At 44.6% G+C, this 22,841-nt stretch overlaps 1 protein-coding gene across 1 annotated transcript in view; it reads right to left on the bottom strand.

Annotated features, from left to right (window-relative positions):
• LOC307229775 (SEC14-like protein 1) overlaps window positions 1-22,841 on the bottom strand; it is a 33,461-nt gene that overhangs the window by 8,790 nt on the left and 1,830 nt on the right. The window contains exons 2-6 of the mRNA XM_079999840.1: window positions 22,422-22,511; window positions 3,861-4,010; window positions 3,100-3,231; window positions 1,184-1,312; window positions 153-426 (exon numbers count right to left, since the gene is read on the bottom strand). Coding sequence (XP_079855966.1) covers window positions 153-426; window positions 1,184-1,312; window positions 3,100-3,231; window positions 3,861-4,010; window positions 22,422-22,484 — 748 coding nt within the window. The 5' untranslated portion in view covers window positions 22,485-22,511. The remainder of the gene's footprint in view (window positions 1-152; window positions 427-1,183; window positions 1,313-3,099; window positions 3,232-3,860; window positions 4,011-22,421; window positions 22,512-22,841) is intronic.

Below are 22,841 nucleotides of genomic sequence, written 5' to 3'. Positions count from 1 at the left end.
AGAACATCAAGGCAGCGCTGCATGGTTTAAAATAAATTAATGAATTAGTTCAAATGAACAGCGACGGGTGTCAACAGATATTTGAATTTTTGCAATTATTTCGATTCCCTAAGGGCTACGATACGTTGCCATCGCTGGCCCTCGGTACCGACCGTCAGGCGTGCCCGCCTGGTTCTCCGCCAGGCCGTCGGGCGGAGCCGCGCTGCCGTCCTTGGGGACTTCCTGGGACGCGGCGTCTCTGGCGTCGGCCGGCAGCGGAATGGGGATGGCGGGGGTGACCTTGAGCTTGGGGAGGACGGGCGGGCTGGTGGAGAGGCTGGCGGGCCGGGGACGAGGCAGGGGGAGGGAGGAGGACGTCCAGCGAGGCACCTGGGTGATGCCCTCGTCCTCCAGCTCCTTCAGGTAGAACTCGATGATCTCCTTTCCCTGGAGGGAGAGACAGGGGGGCACGTATAAGTAACACAGACTGGGAAAGACGGGTATAAAAACCAAAGCCAAAGTTTATCACGACGACCAACATCATTATCAAGTGCGTCCAAATCGGTGGCTCTCAGGGGAAAAGAGAAAAATAGATTGGAGTGGAATTCATTCAGGGATACAAATATCAAGCCCGGCTAACTGCGATGACTCACTGGGCATCCACCCACGATTAAACTTTGCAGGACTTACGTAAAAGAAACCTATTAACAGCTGGCCCCTTCCCAGTCCGCATCTACAAAGTACTTGGTGAGTTTATTTTTTTATTTTACCTTCATTTTACCGCGTCATTCTCACGGATTGGTCTCGCCTTACCGTCGTGAAAACGCGCCCACAAAACAAAACCAGGTAAAAAGGCAGAGCACGACAGTAATAAACATTTGAAACGTAAAAGGTGGAAATCTAGGAGGTAAAACAAATACAGTCTCCTGCTTCAGTACCAATACTTTTTAACCATTGCCTTGAAAATATTAAAAGTGGGGTTTTTTTGCAGTTTTAGGTTGTTGTGTAACTCGCTCAAGCTGAAGGGTCGGGGGCTTGGGTTCGAGGGGCTGCAATTAAGCTCCACAGCAGAAGACGAAAAAAGAATTGGGAGCGAGAAAGAGGAAGCGTGTGTGTGCGTCTTTCGTTGGTTTTGAGGTGGGGATTTGACGCGCACACACACACGCACACACATGCACATGCATACACACACACACACACACACCTTTTTGATGCTGCTGGCGTACTGCTTCATGGCGATCTTTTCCACGGTGCTCTCAAAGCCAAAGAAAGACTTGATGTCGAGGCTGGCGGTCTGCTCGAAACACGTCCAGTCCTCGTTGTCTGGGTGAACCTGGACCGTACATAGACGTGAACAACAATGTGCGCGCACACACACACACACACACACACACACACACACACACACACACACACACACACACACACACACACACACACACACACACACACACACACACACACACACACACACACACACACACACTAGTATGAACATCACATGCCCATCTTCACTGGATGATGACGCCTGAGAGGGCAGATTTCACACTTAGTGTGTGCGACTGTACAAATGAGTCCACGATTTATAAAAAGAACAGATTGTCGGGGTTTGTAAGCTGCAAAAGGAGAGCGGTGGTGGGGGTGGTGGAGGTGGTGGGGGTGGGGGTGGGGATCTTGTAAAGTGATAGGGTAGAGATTAGGACTTGTTTAGGTACTAAGGCATCAATGGGTTCTGGAACAATCAGCTTTGCAAACCATTAGGGTTGAACTTCACCTGAGCTTCGGCACTAGCGGCCTCGTTAGCCTCAACTACCAAAATATATCAGCTTTGGCCAAGTCCATTAGCTTAGACTAACAGAGCTGTCGATCCCAGTTAGCGCCTGTGCACGACGAGCACTTAAGCGCATAATGAGAGCCCCGGCGTTGCCGCCGACTTAAAATGAGTGTTACAGTGGGTGTGATGCTAATAAAATGTGCTTGACCTCATTAACTCAGGGAGCATCTACTCCATTTGGGACGAGGCTCTGAGGTTGGGGGGTGGAGCGTCCTCACTAGCGCTGGAACCGAGGAGAAGGGAAGCTCCAGATCAGGGTTTTAGTGAATTCAGCCAGAATAACACAGAGGAACTGTGTGTGTGTGTGTGTGTGTGTGTGTGTGTGTGTGTGTGTGTGTGTGTGTGTGTGTGTGTGTGTGTGTGTGTGTGTGTGTGTGTGGTCTGAATAATTCACACGGAGTGATGGGCTGGGAAAGCTGGCAACACACACAAAGCTCGTAGGAACACAGCTTCCTCTGTCGATTTAGAGTGGCGTTCAAAGGGAAAAGAGGAAGGAAGCAAAGGGAGGTGAAGATCTGAACACGCTTGCACTGGCGACAGCTTGCTCAACAACACTTACAAAAGAGACCATTTGCATGTGGTTTACATGTGTTTATGCAGTTCCGGTTTGCTCTTAGGGTAGGGACTGGGGCAATTTGCTTTTCAGGACATTGAATTTCAATAGAATTTCCGTCATGAATCTAATGTGAATGAATGGGACACAGATTCTAGAGAGAATAAACTCACTATATCAAGTGGTCTTTTTCAAGGTCGCAATTATATAAATTGCCACTAATGTATTTCAGCTAAAAGCGGTTATCCGTAAGATTGTTTTGTTAAAAGAATCCCATATTTCGTATGTTATCGAGCTGCCTGGCACTTGGTGAGAAACATTGACTGCATTTGCGTTCTGCCTGTGCTCCTCTAAATGCCATTCTTTCCATTGTTGGTGTCGGGGTCCGCCTTTTCCATCAAGAATGCACTGACTGGGCATGCGCAAGAAGGCAGCGAAGGAGGATTTGATAAACCAGCAGCTATTTGTGGTCAGTAAACTGTCTATAAGGATGAACAGCCACAAAAAAAATTATCGACGATTAAAAAAAATAATCCCCACCACACTCTTGCTCTATTGTGATTTTCTCCCTCACACTTTTGCCATATTAAATCGATAAATCGTCCGGCTCTAGCCAGGGTGGACACATTTGCCAGCACCTTTTGCCACCGCTGCCGGTAATGCCTGCACTCGCAGCACAGTTTGGTTCAGTCACTCAGTTTGGTGCTTCTGGGCACTGGCATCGCCTACTGACCGAATAGCAACAGGTTTCGTGGATGATGACCCTGTTGGAGAAGGTCTCGTTGTGGGACTCGATGTGCAGCGTCCTCTCCTTGCGGTTGAGCGTGTTCCTCTGGATGAAGTAGACGTAGTCCACCCCGGCAATCTGCGCCACACATTGCACAACGAGAACAGTTGCAGAAAACTGAACCGACGAAAGGGAACGGAGTGAAATGCGACTACTTGTTACTCGATTTGACAGCAGACATGCTAAATGACAATGAACCATCCGGAATTAAAAAAAAAAAAGAAGGGGATTTTTTAAATTTATCCTCAGACTGATAGGAAAGACCGTGAGCACCTTCTTTCTCTTTACTGTCTAACATACTTTCATAAAAAAAAATAATAATACCTCCAACTCTGCTAGTGCTGCTTGTTTCTGGAGAATGTTTAGCTGTGACTGACCTACAGTTGGTTTGCTAGTGTGACAAATGTACTAACGAAAGTAATATTCGCAAGTCGCTTTGGACAAAAGCGTCTGCTAAATTCCATAATGTAATGAAATGAAATCATAAGGAGTTAAAGTAACATTGCACCACATAGTGTTACACTATGCTTTTTTATTTAAAAGGACACAACATATGAACTGAGTAGGGGCTCTGCTGAGAATCAGCAACTCTCCTCCAGGGAAGAATAATTTCACTCCCTCACTCATTTTGGAGGTTCTAAACACCATGTTCCTCCTATTGAATGAGTTTTCTAATAAAGTTGCCCATCTCCCCAAGCCCCACGTACCCTTTTTAGGAGGCGCGGGGCGTCCACATCCAGGGCGCACCGACGCTCAACCTTGTGGGTGGAGCCGTCTTCGCTGGTCTCCTCATCTACCACGTCGCTGGCCACGAACATGGGGATGAGGTGGCATGTGGGGAACCGCCGCTCATAGGCCTGGTGGGGAGAGAGGAGAGCCAATCAAACGGCTGCAATCACAGTACCGAAGCCTGCATTTTTAATTAAACACGCCAAAAATATTTAACGGAAACATTTTTGACTATGGTTGTATCTGATTTAATTTGCGAAACTTCCAAAGTTTGTATGAAATGGATGCCAAATTTTCTGAAAATTTAACAAAATTATTGAATTGTATTAGAGTATTGATTATTCTAACCCATGCCTATTATTGAGTATTATAAGGTTAGTTCAACTATTAATTAATTTACTCAAAATGATAAATAATTACCAAAGACATGTAAATAAGTAGTTTTGCAGATTAAGAATGGTAAAGCTTATTGAGGACTTTGTGTTTCATGGTATTTGCACATATCACAGCTTTACACAAAAGGCAAAGTAAGATTTGTCAAGTAAAGGGATAGTGTGGTGTGGGGGTGGTGTGGTTTAAGCAGCCACACCTGTCTTGGGTCTAGGTAATGGGGCCAGGATCATGGTGGCTGTACGCCTGTTGCTTGTTAGAGTAATCAACAAGCCCCATCCCCACGCTCTCCATCTGCCCCGGGCTTGTTCCACCTTGCCCAGTCTCGAAACTGCCACAGATAGGTTTGCCTTTTTTGCAACCCAGGATTTTCAACTCGAGGCTCAGTCACATCATCAGCACAAACAAGTTAAGTTTTCAAGGTAATATTTTATTCCACACCATGACTATATTCACATTTAAAAAGGCTTTACATTTTCTTGACAATAGCTCATGGCCTGCTGTGTGCAAAAGATCTGACAAGCTGGGCATAGAATAATGCTGTACACAGTCTAAAAACCAGTACTGAGGAAAAACAACAAAAAAAACAACTTGCTTTTAACTCCGCACTGCTCCAAACGTTTCAAGCAAAGCCGCAGCTTTAAAAGATTTGGCCCCGATTTTTCACTGCTTAATGATTTTATAACAAACTTAGGGCAAACACACAATAACAACCTCCTCGCCTAAATGCATTTCTTTGTTTCTAAAATACATGTACTCATAAACACAAAAGCAAGACAGGCTCCACTATTGTGCAGAGGCCAACCAGGTGTCATGCAACTGAGCCCCTGCTGGCACACCATGTCGCTACAACTGCACCTATGGCGGCGATACAGTATCTCCCACCCATCTCAAACGTCCACCATGTTGGATCTGATAGGCAGAGAGTTGCATAACAAGGAAATATTTCTACGGGGCAGAAAATGACAGACATGCCCAGTCATGGAACTAGAGTGCTGTGCCAATGTTTTTTTTTTGTTTTGTTTTTGTTTTTTTAACCCGTGCTGTCAGCATGCTGGGCATACAACACAAAGTATTTGTATCCTAGCAGTTAATGAGAAGTAATGCACCTGTGGCATATGAATAAACCATGAACAGACACAAGAGAAAACTAATAGAAAATAGAAATAGCAGACAAAAGAGACCATATGAAAGACTGAGGGATGGACATGGGGGATAGAACAGAAGCGGTGCAACGCAGAAACATCCAGCGCAAAACCCCCACCGTCCATTCAGCCAAGTGGAACACAATCCAGGGACCGACACTGTCCCCGAATGTGCACAACTACTCATTGAATGCAAGGCCTGAGAGGAGAGAAACACAAAACAACCGACGACTGAAGCAGCATTTTTTCCAAGTCTTTTGGTGTCACCGAGGTGGAGTCTTTGAACGAACAAACAAACTCACTGGGATTCAACACAGTGCTGAACTCAAACCAAAGCCACAGAGCACACTCAATTGAAAGAATCTAGCCAATGCCTTTACCTAGAGTAACTTAAAATGATGTGTGCATTTTTCGGGTCTGGGATACGTTGGGAAAGAGACGAGTTGTATTATAAAACCCCTGAGATGACGGTTAGAACTCGACCTGCTTGTTCGGGCAAAAATGTTTTTGATTAGCTCAGTTCCACATAATCAGTGGCGATGCTGCTTAGTATGTGGACAGCGGCGGCTGAATGTTTTGTGTTGGCTGTGGGCAGTCAGCACAGTACAGCAGCTCCGTTGCCAAGGCTATTCAACACTAATAGCCCACTGTGAACCAGCTGACTGAATGCTGCTCTGTATTTATGCCGCTGATGCTCTAGAAACACAGTTTGTAATGCAGTCAGCACTGCAGCATCCACTGTAAACACTGGTTTCACCCATTACAATGAGGCTGCATCAACAACAAACAGCTGACTCAACCACATTATCTCACAAAAATGCAACGGAACAGAAAAACAAACGCAAGATTTTTTATAATAAAACGAAGCTCAGCTCTTCATTGTGGTTGGATAAGTACAATAGCGGGCCTAAATGCCTAATGTTTACCTTGAAGTCCACCAACTAGCAAAAATTATGAGTCGGAGCTTGCCGCGTGAGAAAACAAATGACAAGGTCAACAAACAGCCCTAAAGTTAGCTGCCTGATATGCACTGAAAATAGCTTAAAGAGTGAAAAACAGGAAACCCAGGGGTCATGATAACACAAGCTGCGCTGCCCCAGTCCAGTATTTTCATGGGGATACGGCAATACCACAACATAGAGCACCATCCTGAACTGCAATGTGTACATCAATGTTTTCCAGAAAACATCATGGCTCCTATTTGTTGAATGGAGCAGTGTGGATTCTATTCTATCAGTGTGGATCTATTGATGGATCAAGAGCAGAGTTTACTGCAACATCTGTAGGGCTGGGTATTGTTTAAAAAGTATTTCAAAAATTAAAATCTGTTTAAAAACAACGCCAGTACCAATACACCAAAAGTGATAGTGATACCAATAGAGTACTTCATCCGATTACTTCATCCGATGCCTTTTGCTTTCCTACTACACCCATCATGTGAATGGAAGCATTCAGTTGTGTAGAAATGCCACCACTCCTCCCCATCCAAATGACATTTTGCACATATTGAAAGTCTTCAAATTTGTGTTCTTCAACTGTACAAAACTGTGAAATGAAGTATTAGGACAGTGTCATTTTAAACACATAGCCAGTACAGGAGGAATGATTACAGTGAGGAAAACCTCTTTTCACTGTTCAAACGGACACAGCGGTAGCAGGGCAATCACACGTCGCGTTAAATCGAAGAACGATTGTGGTGATTGGGTGTGAGCAAAACACAAATAGTATTTTTTATTTTTATTTTTTTTCCTAGATCTGGGTAAGAAAAGGACTAAATGCAGTTATCGTTTCTCTGGAGAAGTTTCTATACTACGGTACTTGGTATTGGGTTACTTCGGCCGATACCTTTAAAAGGTATTGGATACCAATATCCAGCCGTAGTCATCTGTTGATACAGAGCTCATTTACGAATATGTATCTAAGGAATTGATCTGGACTGCTCAGATAACGCTAAAAATGCCGAAAAATTATGCAGATTACTGTCTCACAAATAGGTCAAACTGAAAATGTATGCCTCGTCAGCTAAAGATACAGACAAAATGTGTTAAAATATAGAATGTATTCTGTCAGCGCCACTCTTTTTTTTGTTTTCTTTATAAATTGGGTCAAACCCTCATGTCACCCGCATATTACAATATTGTTAAACAGGGAACGTTTCCCTTGTTCCCTTTTTGGAGACGCCGCAGGAGGCCTATCCAGGATGTCTTTCCAACAGGATCTGCACCAACCTCATCTAACTGCGCGGGACAACCGGCCCTCAGTCACGCATCGCGTGATTGAAAGGTGTTTATGCAAGTGACTCAACGTACACACTGCAGAGAACAAACACCACACTCAGTGGAAGGGATTCCAAATTCAGGTCACTTGAATTATCCAGAATATCACCTGAGCTTTAAATGGAAACCCATGGCAAGTCTCAAGGAGGAACCGTGGGTCAAGAGATGTGTTCTGTACTTGACTTTTTGTTGTTGTTGTTGTTGTTGTTTTACACGACATTACTCTAGCAACGTCAAGTCTTCGTCAAGGTGTTTCCGACTCCGCATCAGGTGACCTGAGCCCCCTGGTTGTTGTCTGGAAGGCGGCGACCTCTTGAAAAAGAGCAGGCCATAAAAAAAAATTAAAAAAAACTTTAATCCCAAACAAAAGGCCAGCGTGGTAAATATTGATTTTCCTCTGACCCAACCCTTCCCTGCGAAGGCTCATAACGCGGAAGAACGTGAAAAAAATAACCAAAGAAAACATTTCTGGGGAAACCGCCTCAGCCCCGGCTTCGGGGGGTTAAGCTGGACAACATGAGCACGGAGGAGAAAGCCTTTTTGGTCACAATGGCGACAGGATACATTCCAGCACACCTCGCTCAAGCCAAGTTGTGAGTAATGGTTCCTAGAACTTAGCCGGGAATGCTATGTGCGTTCCGTCGGCGCATGTGAGAAAAATAACCAAACAATGCAACGTTACTTAATCTCTTCCTGCATACAGGAACAATTTCACTTAAGGGTGGATGGATGGAGGTGAAGGCTAACGGCATGGGAGAACAAGGGCTCCCCCCCCCCCCTTCAGGAAGGGAGATCCAGGAAGAAAATCAATGAGGTGGGTGGAAAAACAATCCGGGGACACACTTAAAAAACTATAAAGGGCCGCATGGTGAGCCCATGGGCTCAGTAGTACAACACGGGAAAGAGCGCTGGCAGACAGCCACAGACAGCCTTGATGTTACTACCAGCTCTGACCTATCAAGGAGAAATGGTCGCAATCCGACTTGTTTGCCGCTGAAAAAGAGTGGTCTGAAGGGCGTTATCTTCATTTTTTAGGGGATAACAAGTCAAATAGAAAGTCAATCAGAGAACGAGACTTGAAGGTCGTTAAGGCACTGGTACAACGCACTCGTACTTGTCTGTGGCCTAGCAACGTGAATTCCTGTGGCCAAAACAGGATAGATTAGATCACGCAGATCATACTCATTCCTCCAGAATTATGTCTTTGTACAAACATGTAGAACGGAACGGTTACAGCTGCAGTGGGGACGAGGAGGTTCAACGAGTGCTCTGCACAAAACACATGATTAAATATACGGAAAAATATGAAAAATCTGGAGCCTACAGCTGACAGCTAATTTCCACCATGCCTAGACCTTCAGCCAGATAGTGGTAGGGGGATTGAATGTTTTAGTGAAAACATCTTTCCATGGTCAAATGGATGTGCAGAAACTCGGGCTGTGACAATACAAATATTCGTGTTGAATCGTCCGGTACGAGGCTTTTGGTTCAATAGGTATTACAAACCGAACCAATCCTACGAGGGGTGTGCCATATCGCATTGTTCACGATAATACTGGTATCATTTTAAATATGATTTTAAAAATTCAGATCGCAATAATGGCAATATTCCGACTTGTTGACGACGTTAGGGATGGGCATGGGTACTCGAGGACTCGATTTGGACGTCACTATTTGTTCAACGTATAGAGTAATCCCATTTTCACATTTTTACTAGAGGATGCACACAATTAGGTTGGGGAAAAACAATCGCATTTCTTTAAATAATATCTGATCCAGTCACACACCCTTGATTACGTTTAGACAGTTTATTATGAATTCAGCATTTTCATGTCATTAGTTTGGATCGTTTGTAAACAGCTTAGCTTAACACGGCCGGCAATTCCGGTTTGGGGAAAGGAGGGAGGACCCTCTTACGTGCCTGCAGTCAATATTATTTACTTTGTGAATGCTCAGTTAACGCTTAAAAGAACAAAGATGTTTTTGTTATCTCAACATTTTACCTCTTTTTTTTTAATATTCCATTTTTCATTTTTTTTTATTAATTTTGTTTTATCTTGACCATGCATTCACGGCTCACGCGTCCCCATTGCGCTGTTGCCCAAAATTCTGTCCTTTAAATATTGTTCACATTTTTAATAGATTTTTCCTCATTGAAAATCGAGTAAAAACTGATTTATCTCTGTATAAAAACGATCATCGTATCGAAACGTTGAGTCGTGAACTTCGTGAGCCGCCACACCCCAGGCAGAAACGGTGGCGCAGAAGTCCCAGGTGGCGTCCGTGGCACTGGCCGAGCGTGAGCGACCGGCTCTGCACGTGCGCTGTGCACCTCCTGGAGAGCGGGACGACGCGAGGCGGTCTGAAGAGCAGCCGTCGGAGCACACTGCGGAGGCAGGAAAGGAAGATGGCCGCCGTCTCCGCAGGGTCTTCCGTCTGGCGGTTCAAGATGAATGTCATTAGGAATAAAATTCTCCTCATAAAAGTGCCTCCTCCTTTCCAATCTTTATGTGGCCATGGCGTGTACGGCACGACGATAAGTGACTGGTGTGTAGGCCAGAAGTCTGCCCAGAACCCTCGAGGGCGCGCTCAGGGAGAGGTGTGGGAGGCTAAATTGGACCTAAATCGGCTGCGAGCGGTATCTCTCGTCTCCAGGACCAACGTCGCTCGCTGCGTCGCCCCAGCGCCCGCGGGAGAACGCAGGTCTGGTTTTTTCCGACGACGGGGAAAACAGGGAGCACTTGGGCCGGAGGCACCTTCCAGATGGGGATTCTGGACGAGTACATGCGAGTGGTCAGGCGATCCAAAACAATAACGCAGGGCATATCACGGCGCTGGAGGGATCGTAATGGCTTTTTCGTGACAAACGAAGAAAAAGCGGTGCTGTTTGACCAGTTCCTTAAAAAATGTTTAATTGAATTAAAATATAACACGATTAACAACAATGTCTATTCCGGGTCAATCATTTTCACTTTGGAATATGAAATAAATTTTATTATTTCCTAGTTTCATCAAAACCCCACTTGTATATTTTTTTAACCACACAAACAATGATCAAAACTAACTACCAATTACCAATTTAATGTCACACACGGCTACGACACACACACACACACACACACACACACACACACACACACACACACACACACACACACACACACACACACACACACACACACACACACACACACACACACACACACACACACCCCCCCCCACCTATTTGTTGCACGGGCAACACCTCCATTAAACACACAATTTTGCGAGCAAGCCGGCATACCAGCTAAATGGGTCATGGCTATATTTGAGCTGAGTGCCTGCAGACCATGAGGGAGAATGAATGATAGGAAAACGAAAATCCTTCTGGTTTTGATTTCACAAAGAGAATGAACCTCAAACTAGGTCATTATTGTGGAGAGGGAAGCAACTGTCCAGACGGGCAGTTCACAAACTGACATTTTGGGTTTTTTTGACCGAGTCAAATCCACAAGCAGGGTCGGGCAGACTGGTGGTTCGGCGAGGGAACTAAATCCTTGAGCATGTTAAGTCGACCTGTACCTCCCACATGTTCTCAAACGAGCGTGTTTCACTCAGACATCGTGACGTCTCTGTGATTCTTAACCCGGCCTTGCGTCTTGCTCTCATGCCGTCGCTTGTTCTTGATTGATGTTTTAAATCCTGATTTGAAAAACCACAGATCAAATACGGCAAGACTATTCAAGCAAATTGGCTCGGATCCTAGCCGGCGTTGGCTCGGTGCATTCCTTCGTTTGTCGGCCCGTTGCATTCCTTCGTTTGTCGGCCCGTTGCAACGAAGAGCATCCAGGCCTAGGTGTTAGGTAGGTGTTGCTTCTCCTACTCTAGATGTAGAATAGGGGGAAACAACAGGCTCATTATCGAGTACAATACAGCCTTTGATTTCTGTGCACAATGTGCCACCCACTCCACTTGGAGTCATTTCACCAAGGCAGAAGACTTTGCAAAACATTCCTGGAACCAACAAAAATATGAGGGATGGACCACTTCAAAATAACAATAATAATAATAAAAAAATTTAAGAAAATGGGTCCTTTACATGTTTTGGGTGTATTCCGTATATTGTACTGCTGAGATTAAGGCCATATGCATTATTATATCAAATTGGTGCCTATGAGCTGTTCGTACAAGCATCAAGCTCTGGTCATTAAGCTACACATGAAAGCACGATAACACTCAAAGGAATGGCCGACTGACAAGTACAATTTCCGATTAAAGGCAAAACACTCTGTTGTGCGACAACATCTGCTTTGCCATTCCTCTCAAAGTGTGTCATGGCCCTGTTCATCACCTCGAACTACGTGTGGCATGGGGCCGGCCTCTTCCAAGGACCACACAGCTGCTCTTTCTATATCAAATTGCCACGCGAGCAGTGAGCCGCAGAGTATGTGCGGTGCAGCAGACTTGGGGGTGGGGGACGAGCTGCCGTTACAGCGTCTTCGCGGCCCGCTCTCCCGCAGCAATTGCGTCATCATTCAGCCATTCCCTCGAGCCGGGCCGAAGTCGTATTGAGCGCTGCAGCAGCTCCACCGAGCACCTGGTTTGGTTCTTAAAAATAAAATAAATAAATAATAGGTTGCGCAGCGGCAGGGGCGGTGAACCTCGGGACAGCCGGGAGACGTGTGGGGAGCGGAGTGCCGGTGATTTGTGCTCGCTGCGTCAGCGGGGATTAACGGGACACGCTGTCTGCAGATCGGGAAGCGTGCGGGGATGAGCATGAGGCAGTGGGGCTGACAAAGTGTAAAACTAGCCGGAGGAAACACGGCTGGCTGAGTCAATTGGATCTTTTAATTCTCTCTCTCTCTCCCATTTTGTTTTTTTTACTTCGAAAGCATATTGTGATTTCAGTGAATTTGTCCTTTATAATAATATTCATTCAATTGTCATTTTTACCATTTTACCCACCATCATGTTTGTGTGTTTTATCTGCATAGTTCCTGCTAGTACCTATTCCACTGTTAATGCTTGTTTAACCTCATTATTGAGGCACTTTGCCCTTGCCAACCTGCCATACTGTGGACATGAAGGCAACATAATCCTGCTTGTGACAGCATGCCACCGCATGCGTATCTAAATCTGACAAGAGTATGCTGAAAATATGGCAGGCATGCAGCAGCAGACTACGCTTTCCTATTGACGTCACCGTCAGCCCCCCTACGTCGTTGTGACTCACAAGCCAGGGTCCGCATGCGGGCACAAGACTCACTAATGGTCATTGTATAAGAGCATGTGGATGCACATTCGTTAATGTTGTGCACCGCGCACCACTGCACAGCCAATGGGGCGCAGCCGAGTTGGAGGAGGCAACATCTTGACCTTGCCGCAGAAAGAAGGGGCGGGCGTCATTGTGATCAGTGAATGGAATCAGCTGCATTTTTCTTCCTCCCAGGCTCCCAGAGTCACGTGGTGGTGAGACGGTCTTTTATCAATGCTGCTTCAAGTACTACGCAGGAAGATATGCCCTTCTTCCGAGACAGGCCTTTAATTCACTTATTCGGGCTGATAGCGGTTGCCCAGAGCCATTCGATATTGGAGGCAAAATGCTACGGCAGATCCATTCACAAAGATGCATGTACTCCTGTTTGGGGTTTTTTTTGTGAATGAAAATAAGATCTTGCCGGTGAACGGAAAACATCATCATAAAGCAGCAAACATTGATAGGATTCTAAGAAATTGTTCCGTAATACACCAAATGGCTGTGAAAGAAAAGGCAAAAATTGGGTTATAATCACCTGCAATGCACAGGTCAACACCACAGTGAGCCCTCAATTTCTTTATGGGGATTACAGAGACCTTTTTGAATGAGAAGGAGGCGGCATCAAGAGACGAGCGACTGACAATTCCAAGGCTTACGCATGGATTAAAACAATAGGATGAAGCTGGGACTGCGCCTGGGCAAAGGGAATTGGGTTGCAGCAACCTTAACCACCTCTGGCTGAAAGTGGGTCAGGACAGCGCGTTCCCCTCGGCAAGGTCCAGGCCAGTGAGCGTGCGGAGCCCAGCTTAGAAACACAAGCTTGACAGCTGAACAGGCGAAATACCGTTTTGCAATCTAGGGTGCTAAAAAATTTTAATAAAAAAAACAGCCAGGCATTTACCACTAACACAAATCCTGTAAAAAATAATAAATAAAAAGTGTAAAAATATATTTTCTCTTTCGCAACCTTTCAAACGAATCGGATGTTTTGGAACGATATCGATGTCAGCATTTTGGCGTTTATTACATTAAATAATTCCCATTCTTTTCTAAGAGTGAGAATCATAGGAATTACCAAGAAAAATCATTTTAAACAAGAATTAGCCTTCATAATATAAGATAGTACTTTATTGATCCCGCGTAGGGGAAATTCAGTATGACTGACGAATTTGAAGACTTCACAGGGTAGAGCGGCTGTTCACGACACTATGAGGAGCACACTGTCCAGTACTCATTTCCTCATGAAGTCTTTCCATGAGCCACCAAATAGTTATTGGGTGTACTGCATTGCTGGCCAAAAGCCTCATTCACACATTCAGACCCGTGGCACCGTTCACAGCATCACACGGTCCAACACAAATCTCTGAGATATTTGGGAGGTGGAGAGCAGTGAGGTAAACGTGAGGAGCGCAGGCCAGCGGTTGGTACCCGGCCGCAACTGGCATGAACAAGATCCAGAAGCCAGGCCACACGGCCAGCTCCTCAGCTGTCATTCTAGGAGTCATCCCCACAATATTCAAAAGAAAGCACATGGAAACTGGATGCCCTCGTTAAAAATAGCAAAAGTACAAGTCTGAAGTTCACCCGTTTTGTTTTGTTTTTTAAATTTGTTTTCTTTTTTTTTGCTCAAATGAAAACGGTAGCTTGTTCTCATTACCGATATGTCTCATTTAATCAGGGCTTGGGATTCACTTCACACTGAACGAGGATCAAAATATAAGGACTTCTTGTCTGCTGCGGCTGTGTGGATAAGACCTCAGGGCTATTTCTGAGAAGAGAGCAGCTCACAGTGCGCCCTTTCACTGTGCCATAACTTGAGACCTACAGTCAGAACACAAAACACAGAGATGCATTCATATGCCTACTCCGATAGCACCAAACGAGAGAATAAGATCCCCCACTACCCATCAAATGAGAGTAATTGGCAGGTAATGAAGTACGCATTTCTTCCCGAGGGTGCATTCACAGCGCAGCTGTAAAGCTATCTTTAGTCTCCTCTGTGGCTGTCTCTTCATTCCATTATTTTTTCCTATTCGTATTCATATTCTAGGCCCATAACATTTCTTTCATTTCATGTCCCTCGGCACTCCCAGAAGGTTATAACTGTAAGGCTATTATATCCCCGGGCTCCATTCCACTTTTAAAAGCTTTACTGACCAGTGACATCAAGTATCGGATTGCAATTCCAGGAAAATCCACTGGATTTACAAAACTGGAATGAGCTCTTTGATGCCATGGGCTCAGCGCATTAAAAAAAATAATAATAATAATAAAAAAAAGGAAAATGTTTCTCCCCTGTGATCATGACTTGGTTTTATTTATTATTATTTTTTTTTTATAAATATTGAGATGCTGTTTTACAGCGTGGTTAATTTTGGCAAAGAACATTTTACTTTTGTCTACGATTCCCAGAGGTGGACCAGGCATCATGCTGGCAAAGCACATCGTGTTCTATCCCTCATATAAAGATCCTTGCAGTTTAACTGCACATCCATACGGAACAAGTTAGATTCTTGGCTTGCCTAACACTGTGTGGATGTGTATGTGTGGAGGGGGGTGTCTTCAAATACAAATGGCAGGAATAGGGCTGAACCATTAATCAAATTTAAACAGACATCTCAATGTAATAGAACGCAATTTTTAAATCCCAAAGGCTGCAATTTAAAAAAAAATGTTTCTTTTTTTTATGTTACACAATCTAACCCAGTGACACTTGAGTTCCATAAGTTCTGTTTCCTGGTGGAGATCAATGATCTGTTAACTTCAGTGATCATTGGCTAATCACAACTTTTTCATCTGGCAATTTTATTCGTAATTGTTCGTATTTAATAATATTATTACCGCATATAAGCAATAACCTGGAGCTTATACAATACAACTTATCACCGCACCAACCCTGCCACATGAGACCACCGTGTCCAAATCCTCCATCTGCTTCCAGGCCACAAGCAACACAACAGCCTCCATGCAATTAATAAATAGAAAAAACAACTTTTACATCAATTCACGGTTTATATTTAAAGCAACACGATGTAACTTTTTAGCTTAAAAATAACAGCTTCAAAATCATTTTGATGGTACACTGATTTGTAATATGGAGAATGGCACCTCTTTCATTCCCACCCTACCCCCAAACGCCTATTCTTGCACTATGTAACTTTGGTGTTAAGGCAGGAAATCGCAGGAAGAGTGCGTTACGCTTTACGGCACTACGTCGGTGTTTGGCTCCGGTAATTGTGGTTTTTTTTTTTTTTTTGCCTGGTAAAATGTATTTAAAATGTAAAAGTAAATAAGAAAAACAATAAATTAGAAACTTTCCGGTCAAAATGTCCGGTAATAATGCTCATACAAAACGTAGCCGCTCCACCTCCCCGACAGCGCGGATGAGACGGGCCAGTGGTGCAGCCGGCACCGGCGCCTCAGCCCGGCGCGCCGGCCCTCACTTTCATTGCGCCACAGGGTTTGTTTCGCCCTCTGACTCAAACATGTGAGCCAATCTGCCAGGCCGAGCACATCTGGTACCTACACCTTTAGTAGGGGGCCCCGTCCCTCCCAGAGTCCCCGCACCCTATCTCCCCGCGGCTCCAGGAAGCGGCGAGGTCCGTGCAAAGGGCGCTGTAACCTAGATGTACATTATATCTGCGTTTGTAACATAGGCTGTTATTGAAACGTGACCGATAAGGTTCAAATATTTCTGGTAAAATAAATTGTTTTCCGGAGTTTTACGACAGTGGTGTAAAAGGGCAACTGAACTCAGAAACTGTAGGGACACCAAATCCCGAATACCAAAAGCTACATATTGCTGCATATTGCTGCATATTGTATTCCACTTACTGTATTACGTTTTAGGAGTCAGTCTATTAGAAAGGAATTTTCTACTTTTTATTTTATTTTTGTACTTTTTCCTAGGACTTATTGTGTGCTATCACCGGGTGCGTTGCATTACATTTCACTGCATATATGTATGGAAGTATGTATATGTATGTGACAAATAAAAATCTTGAATCTTGAATCCATTTTACTTAATTTAAGTGCGATATTGCAGAGAACACGGCATCTACCGCTGCAGCCGCAGCAGACATGCTCTAATACATGATACATTTGTGGTTGCAATGATAATAAAAACATGGTAATGGTAATTATAACAAATTGCAATTATTGGATACATCATTATTTTCATTCCTTAATAAGATATTACTGGTAGCCTTATTTTAAAGTGTATCATGGTTTGATGTAGGAAAGGGACGTTTCAGAAATTTGGGTCTTGTGAAAATATTTTTTTTTAATGTGGCTCCTGAGCAGTGAAAGGTTGAGTACCAATACTAAATCGCATTATTGGTCTAAAAATAATAAATAAATAAATAAGATAAATCGCAATTAGATTATTTTCCCAAATCGTTCAGCCCTAGCAGGCAGCCTAGATATAGGCATATGGATTTAATAATCCAGGGTCAGACAGTTTATCACTGTGCTCTCTTGGCTGTTGCAATCATTCTCCACCAGCGGGAGGGTTTCAGGACCACTTTGCCTTTTGGTCCTGGAACAACAGTGAGAGGGGGGCTGTGTTGTCTTTTTGACATTTAGCTGGCTTTCCCTGACATCGGTACATCGAGGGCGCCGTGTGCGCACAGCTGCGCTAGTGAGCAAGTGAGCTTCCTGTTATTGAGACGCTGCAGAAGCCTCTGGCGGGAGCTGTTACTAGGAGCCATGAGATTATTAAAGAAATAAATAGGATGCACGCTACTGCTACAGTGCTACTTCCTCCCACCAGAGATGAACATAGACAGACAGACAGACACCATGCTTATAAAACAGTGCATACAGCTGTGCACTTGTGTGTGTGTCCCAAAGCCATTTCAGAATCTTACTGAGGCAGGCATTTCTAAAACACGGCTTCATTCATTCGACCGTGTTGAATTTCAAGTCTCATATGGTCTGCACTCTTGGGAAAAATAGTAAATACATTTTGTGAGAGCTGCAAAGGAACACTTTTAATGTCGTGCAATTGTAACAATCAGATCTGCCGTACATTGGTATTGGCCGATATTCGGCCTTGTTGACTACCATCGGCCTATCTGCAAATAAGATGACTTTCACTGATGGCAGTGGCCAATGTTGAGCCGGTGTTTCCCACATGTAGACTTTACTTGAGCGGGCAACCCAGGTATATCAACGGCTGCCTGAGGATATTTGGCGACCCAGTTTATCATTTTTTAATCCGTCCAAGAGAACGACGTCATCCGCGATCAACTTTAAGAAGGCGTGGACACGGCTCTCTGTAAGTGCCACTGCGTTCACTGGAAATTTTAAAACATTACATGGGCCAAATTGTTAATTTGAACATCGGTAACGGGCCAGAATTTCACAACCGGTGTATCTCTATTTACAACCAACTCCTTGCCACCTCCCAAACTGTCAAGCTGGAACAGTCAGCCAAGAGTTGGTTGGTTCTCTTGCTTATGAACACAAGGTTACAACAAATATAATGGAACAAAAACAGCTGGAGGACATGAGTGTTTCGAGCCTGAATCACGCAACAGTACATTCCTTCTATCCCAACGCCGGCCGTGTTTGTGAAAGGGTTCAAATGCTCCGACTGCACCTGTCGGGGAGCTGAGAGGCTCCTTGAGGCCCAGAGAGGAGAGAGAGTCCACTTCGTCCAGAGCGGAGGAACACATTTAAAAAAAAAAAAAAAGGTAATAACAAAGGAATGCAGGGTCTCAGCCCCGCCCCGCTCCTCAAGGATACTAAGTGTGCATTTCGCAGCGCTGTCAGTTGCTAACTGCGGACTGAAATGGAGAGGGAGGACAAAATTCCTCACCAAATTCCTTCCTTTGACATTTAATGTCGAACATAACCTACAAACACACGAAAGGAGAGCCAATGGCTTAAAAAAATATTTAAGAGCCATATTTAAGAGCCATTTAATGCTTACCTGCAGGTAAAAAAATACATATTTAAAATGCATTAGTGGGATATCAAATCAGAGAGGTATTGATATTATCATTTTTTTTTGAAACACATTGTTTGTAAGGTACACATGCGTATATGCAGCCTCAGCAATAACAGTTTAAAGCCCTCCTCAAAGCAAATTTCACCGCTTGTGAAACGGCTGCAGTCCCTACATCACTCAACTCATGTCTAGAATTTGTTTTATTTCACAGTAAATCGGAGTGCCAAAATTGTAGACCTGCACCAGGCTGGGAAGACTGAATCTGCAATAGGTAAGCAGCTTGTTGTGAAGAAATCAACTGTGGGAGCAATTATTAGAAAATGGAAGACATACAAGACCACTGATAATCTCCCTCGATCTGGGGCTCCACGCAAGATCTCACCCCGTGGGGTCAAAATGATCACAAGAACGGTGAGCAAACATCCCAGAACCACACGGGGGGACCTAGTGAATGACCTGCAGAGAGCTGGGACCAAAGTAACAAAGGCTACCATCAGTAACACACTACGCCACCAGGGACTCAATCCTGCAGTGCCAGAAGTGTCCCCCTGCTTAAGCCAGTACATGTCCAGGCCCGTCTGAAGTTTGCTAGAGAGCATTTGGATGATCCAGAAGAGGATTGGGAGAATGTCATATGGTCAGATGAAACCAAAATATAACTTTTTGGTAAAAACTCAACTTGTCGTGTTTGGAGGAGAAAGAAAGCTGAGTTGCATCCAAAGAACACCATACCTACTGTGAAGCATGGGGGTGGAAACATCATGCTTTGGAGCTGGTTTTCTGCAAAGGGACCAGGACGACTGATCCGTGTAAAGGAAAGAATGAATGGGGCCATGAATTGTGAGATTTTGAGTGAAAACCTCCTTCCATCAGCAAGGGCATTGAAGATGAAACGTGGCTGGGTCTTTCAGCATGACAATGATCCCAAACACACTGCCCGTGCAACGAAGGAGTGGCTTCGTAACAAGCATTTCAAGGTCCTGGAGTGGCCTAGCCAGTCTCCAGATCTCAACCCCATAGAAAATCTTTGGAGGGAGTTATAAGTCTGTATTGCCCAGCGACAGCCCCAAAACATCACTGCTCTAGTGGAGATCTGCATGGAGAAGTGGGCCAAAATACCAGCAACAGTGTGTGAAAACCTTGTGAAGACTTACAGAAAACGTTTGACCTCTGTCATTGCAAACAAAGGGTATATAACAAAGTATTGAGATGAACTTTTGTTATTGACCAAATACTTATTTTCCACCATAATTTGCAAATAAATTCTTTAAAAATCAGACAATGTGATTTTCTGGATTTTTTTTTCTCATTTTGTCTCTCATAGTTGAGGTTTACCTATGATGAAAATAACAGGCCTCTCTCATCTTTTTAAGTGGGAGAACTTGCACAATTGGTGGCTGACTAAATACTTTTTTGCCCCAGTGTGTGTGTGTTATATATATATATATATATATATATATATATATATATATATATCAGCATGACTTGATGTATTCCAGTAGGGAACGCCATACCAAAGCATTAAAATGCTTATAAGATTAAAGGCAGCCTTGAATCGTGCACATAAAGTTTACCACGGACTAGACATGGCATGAAGGCTTCATGAGTTTGCTACAAATTCAGGATGTTGCAGAAGCCATATGCTGCATCGGTGATAGCATAACAACGGGGAAGTGAAGGGGGGAAAAAAATAATAATTCACAAGAGCTTTAATGAGAAAAACCAGCAAGAGTTGTGACGCACTATTAAATCTGCTCTGCAGTGTCTGAAAAAGTACACCCCCCCCCCCGCAGGGACTCACAATAGGGGTAAAGAAAGTGGATGCATCATGTTTTTCTTCCGACTTGTTAAAATGTCTGATGCAGCAGCCTGTCACTGTCTTACTTCTCAACAGATTCTGACCTAAATCCAAGTCTTTATGCCATAAACTCTACAATGCACGAACCCCCCCCCAACGCTTCTAAGCTGACCAGTGCCCGTACAAAAGCCCACGAGGCAGCTCATCCATAGCCCACTGCCCCTGCCAGGCTGATGCACCATACCATGACCACGTTCTCAGCATGGCTGCATGTGCCGCCCCAGGTACAGAACCGTCCCTCTATTTATAGCCATATGTGAGCCCACTGCTCAAGCCCGTCACTGCTAAGAAGATTTAGGCTCTATCCACGCGTGTTTGTTGATAAGTGCATACAGGGTGTAGGTTTCAGTTCATGTTTGGATAGCAATTTGGTCAATTTAAGGACACTAAGAGGGTAGCGCAACTATCAAAATACTGAGGCGTGAGGCAAACAGAGGATGACAGACAAGGATGCTGAACGCTCTCAAGATGGTGTAACGTTGTACTCTCAACTACACCCGTTTCACAGTAACATTTAAATAAACGCCGTCATTGAGGTTCATCATAAATGCTCCTCGTGTGTGGATTTAAAATATGCCAGCACTTAAACTATCAATATGACGCCCAGATCAATTACGCGGAGCACATTAATTAATCAATTTGAAATATTCCTATACAATCTTATCTGCCATCCACACATGATTGCTTTCCTTAAGTGTAGCCTTAAAAAAACAAAAAACAAACTTGCGGCTTAACCAACCACAATGACACAATGACAGGAGTGTCAGGGAAGTACATGGACATCCATCCTTCCCCGGGCTCCGGGCCCCAGTGCCATCATGGGGTTACTGTAGGGAAAGCCACTGGAGAGGTCCGGAATTAGTCAGTGTTTTTCCACTTGCTGGCTGCCGGAGCGTTTAGCGAGTGAACCATCTGCAACAGCCACTGCTCTGCTGTCCTCCAGCACCAGGGCCAAGCCTGACTGATTCGGAGAGACATTCACTGGGAAATCAACAGAGTGTGGAGACCACGGGAGAGACAGATGGGATGCCGTGGGGAGAGCGGTATAGAATCGAGAATTTCGAAAAAAAAAAAAACTAAGTCATGGAAACCAAAGGGAAAAGACATGCAAATCCGCAGCCTCTCCGCGCCTGGCTCGGGCTCCCGTCAGAGAGCGAATGGAGGCGTGTAGCGAGGCCAGAGCTCGCTAAAAGCCTGGGCGAGCTCTGAATTTTTAACACTGCAAATGGACTAGCAACCAGTATTCTCAACATTTTAACCCATGTTCAACATAATGGCCTGGTCGTACGTTAAGAGGCACGGAACACAGACATGGACATGAACACCCTGGTGTGCGCGCGGGGGTCAGTGTGCAGTGGTCGAGAAACTCACTGAGCAATGTGCACAATCTCCGAAACCAAAAGGCAGGTTGAGCATCACGCATGCTAAACAGAGTAGAAATGATCGGTATCCCGGTGAGGACAGGAGTGCTTGGCGGAGACTGTCTCCTCGCAGCATCTCTAGGAACCACCGGCGGGGGACACAGTCCGCCACCGTAAACGATCGCAGCTTCCCCTCGAGAGCAAAAAAGACTTCTCTACTTGATCTCTAAAATGGCCACTCATCATCGTTACATAACTCCCTGGCATGTAATATTCATGTGGAGAGGAGGTCATCTGCTGACGGGTCAAGAAATACTTACCGCCATCACCAGCTCAAAGGGATGCTTGTACACCCTCACGGGTGACTGGTATTTCTGCACCATGGCGGGGATAACAATGGCACCAACAACCTAAACAAACAACAAAAAAAGGAAAAAATTTACTATGGTAAGTATATGACTATAATCATAAGATTTGGTGAGAGTTAGAGAGGTGGTGATCTACAGCTACGGTGCATTATCTTATAGCAAATTACACAGCCCGTGCACAAATATAATTGCTGCGTCTAAGTACACTTAATAGCATAAATGTGTGTTTGGGATGCACGGTTGGAAGGTGACGTAAGGTTCCCCGAACAGTAGCCCGTGCCCGCGTGCCGGCCAGAAGCCCGGATGACCAGGAGGCCATTTTGAGGTGATGGACTACAGGAGGGAAATGGCCAAAGATTTGTGTCTCATTGA

Source organism: Zeus faber (assembly GCF_960531495.2).
Source record: "Zeus faber genome assembly, chromosome: 4".
Taxonomy (NCBI): domain Eukaryota; kingdom Metazoa; phylum Chordata; class Actinopteri; order Zeiformes; family Zeidae; genus Zeus; species Zeus faber.
This window is presented reverse-complemented; position numbering and strand designations above follow the sequence as displayed.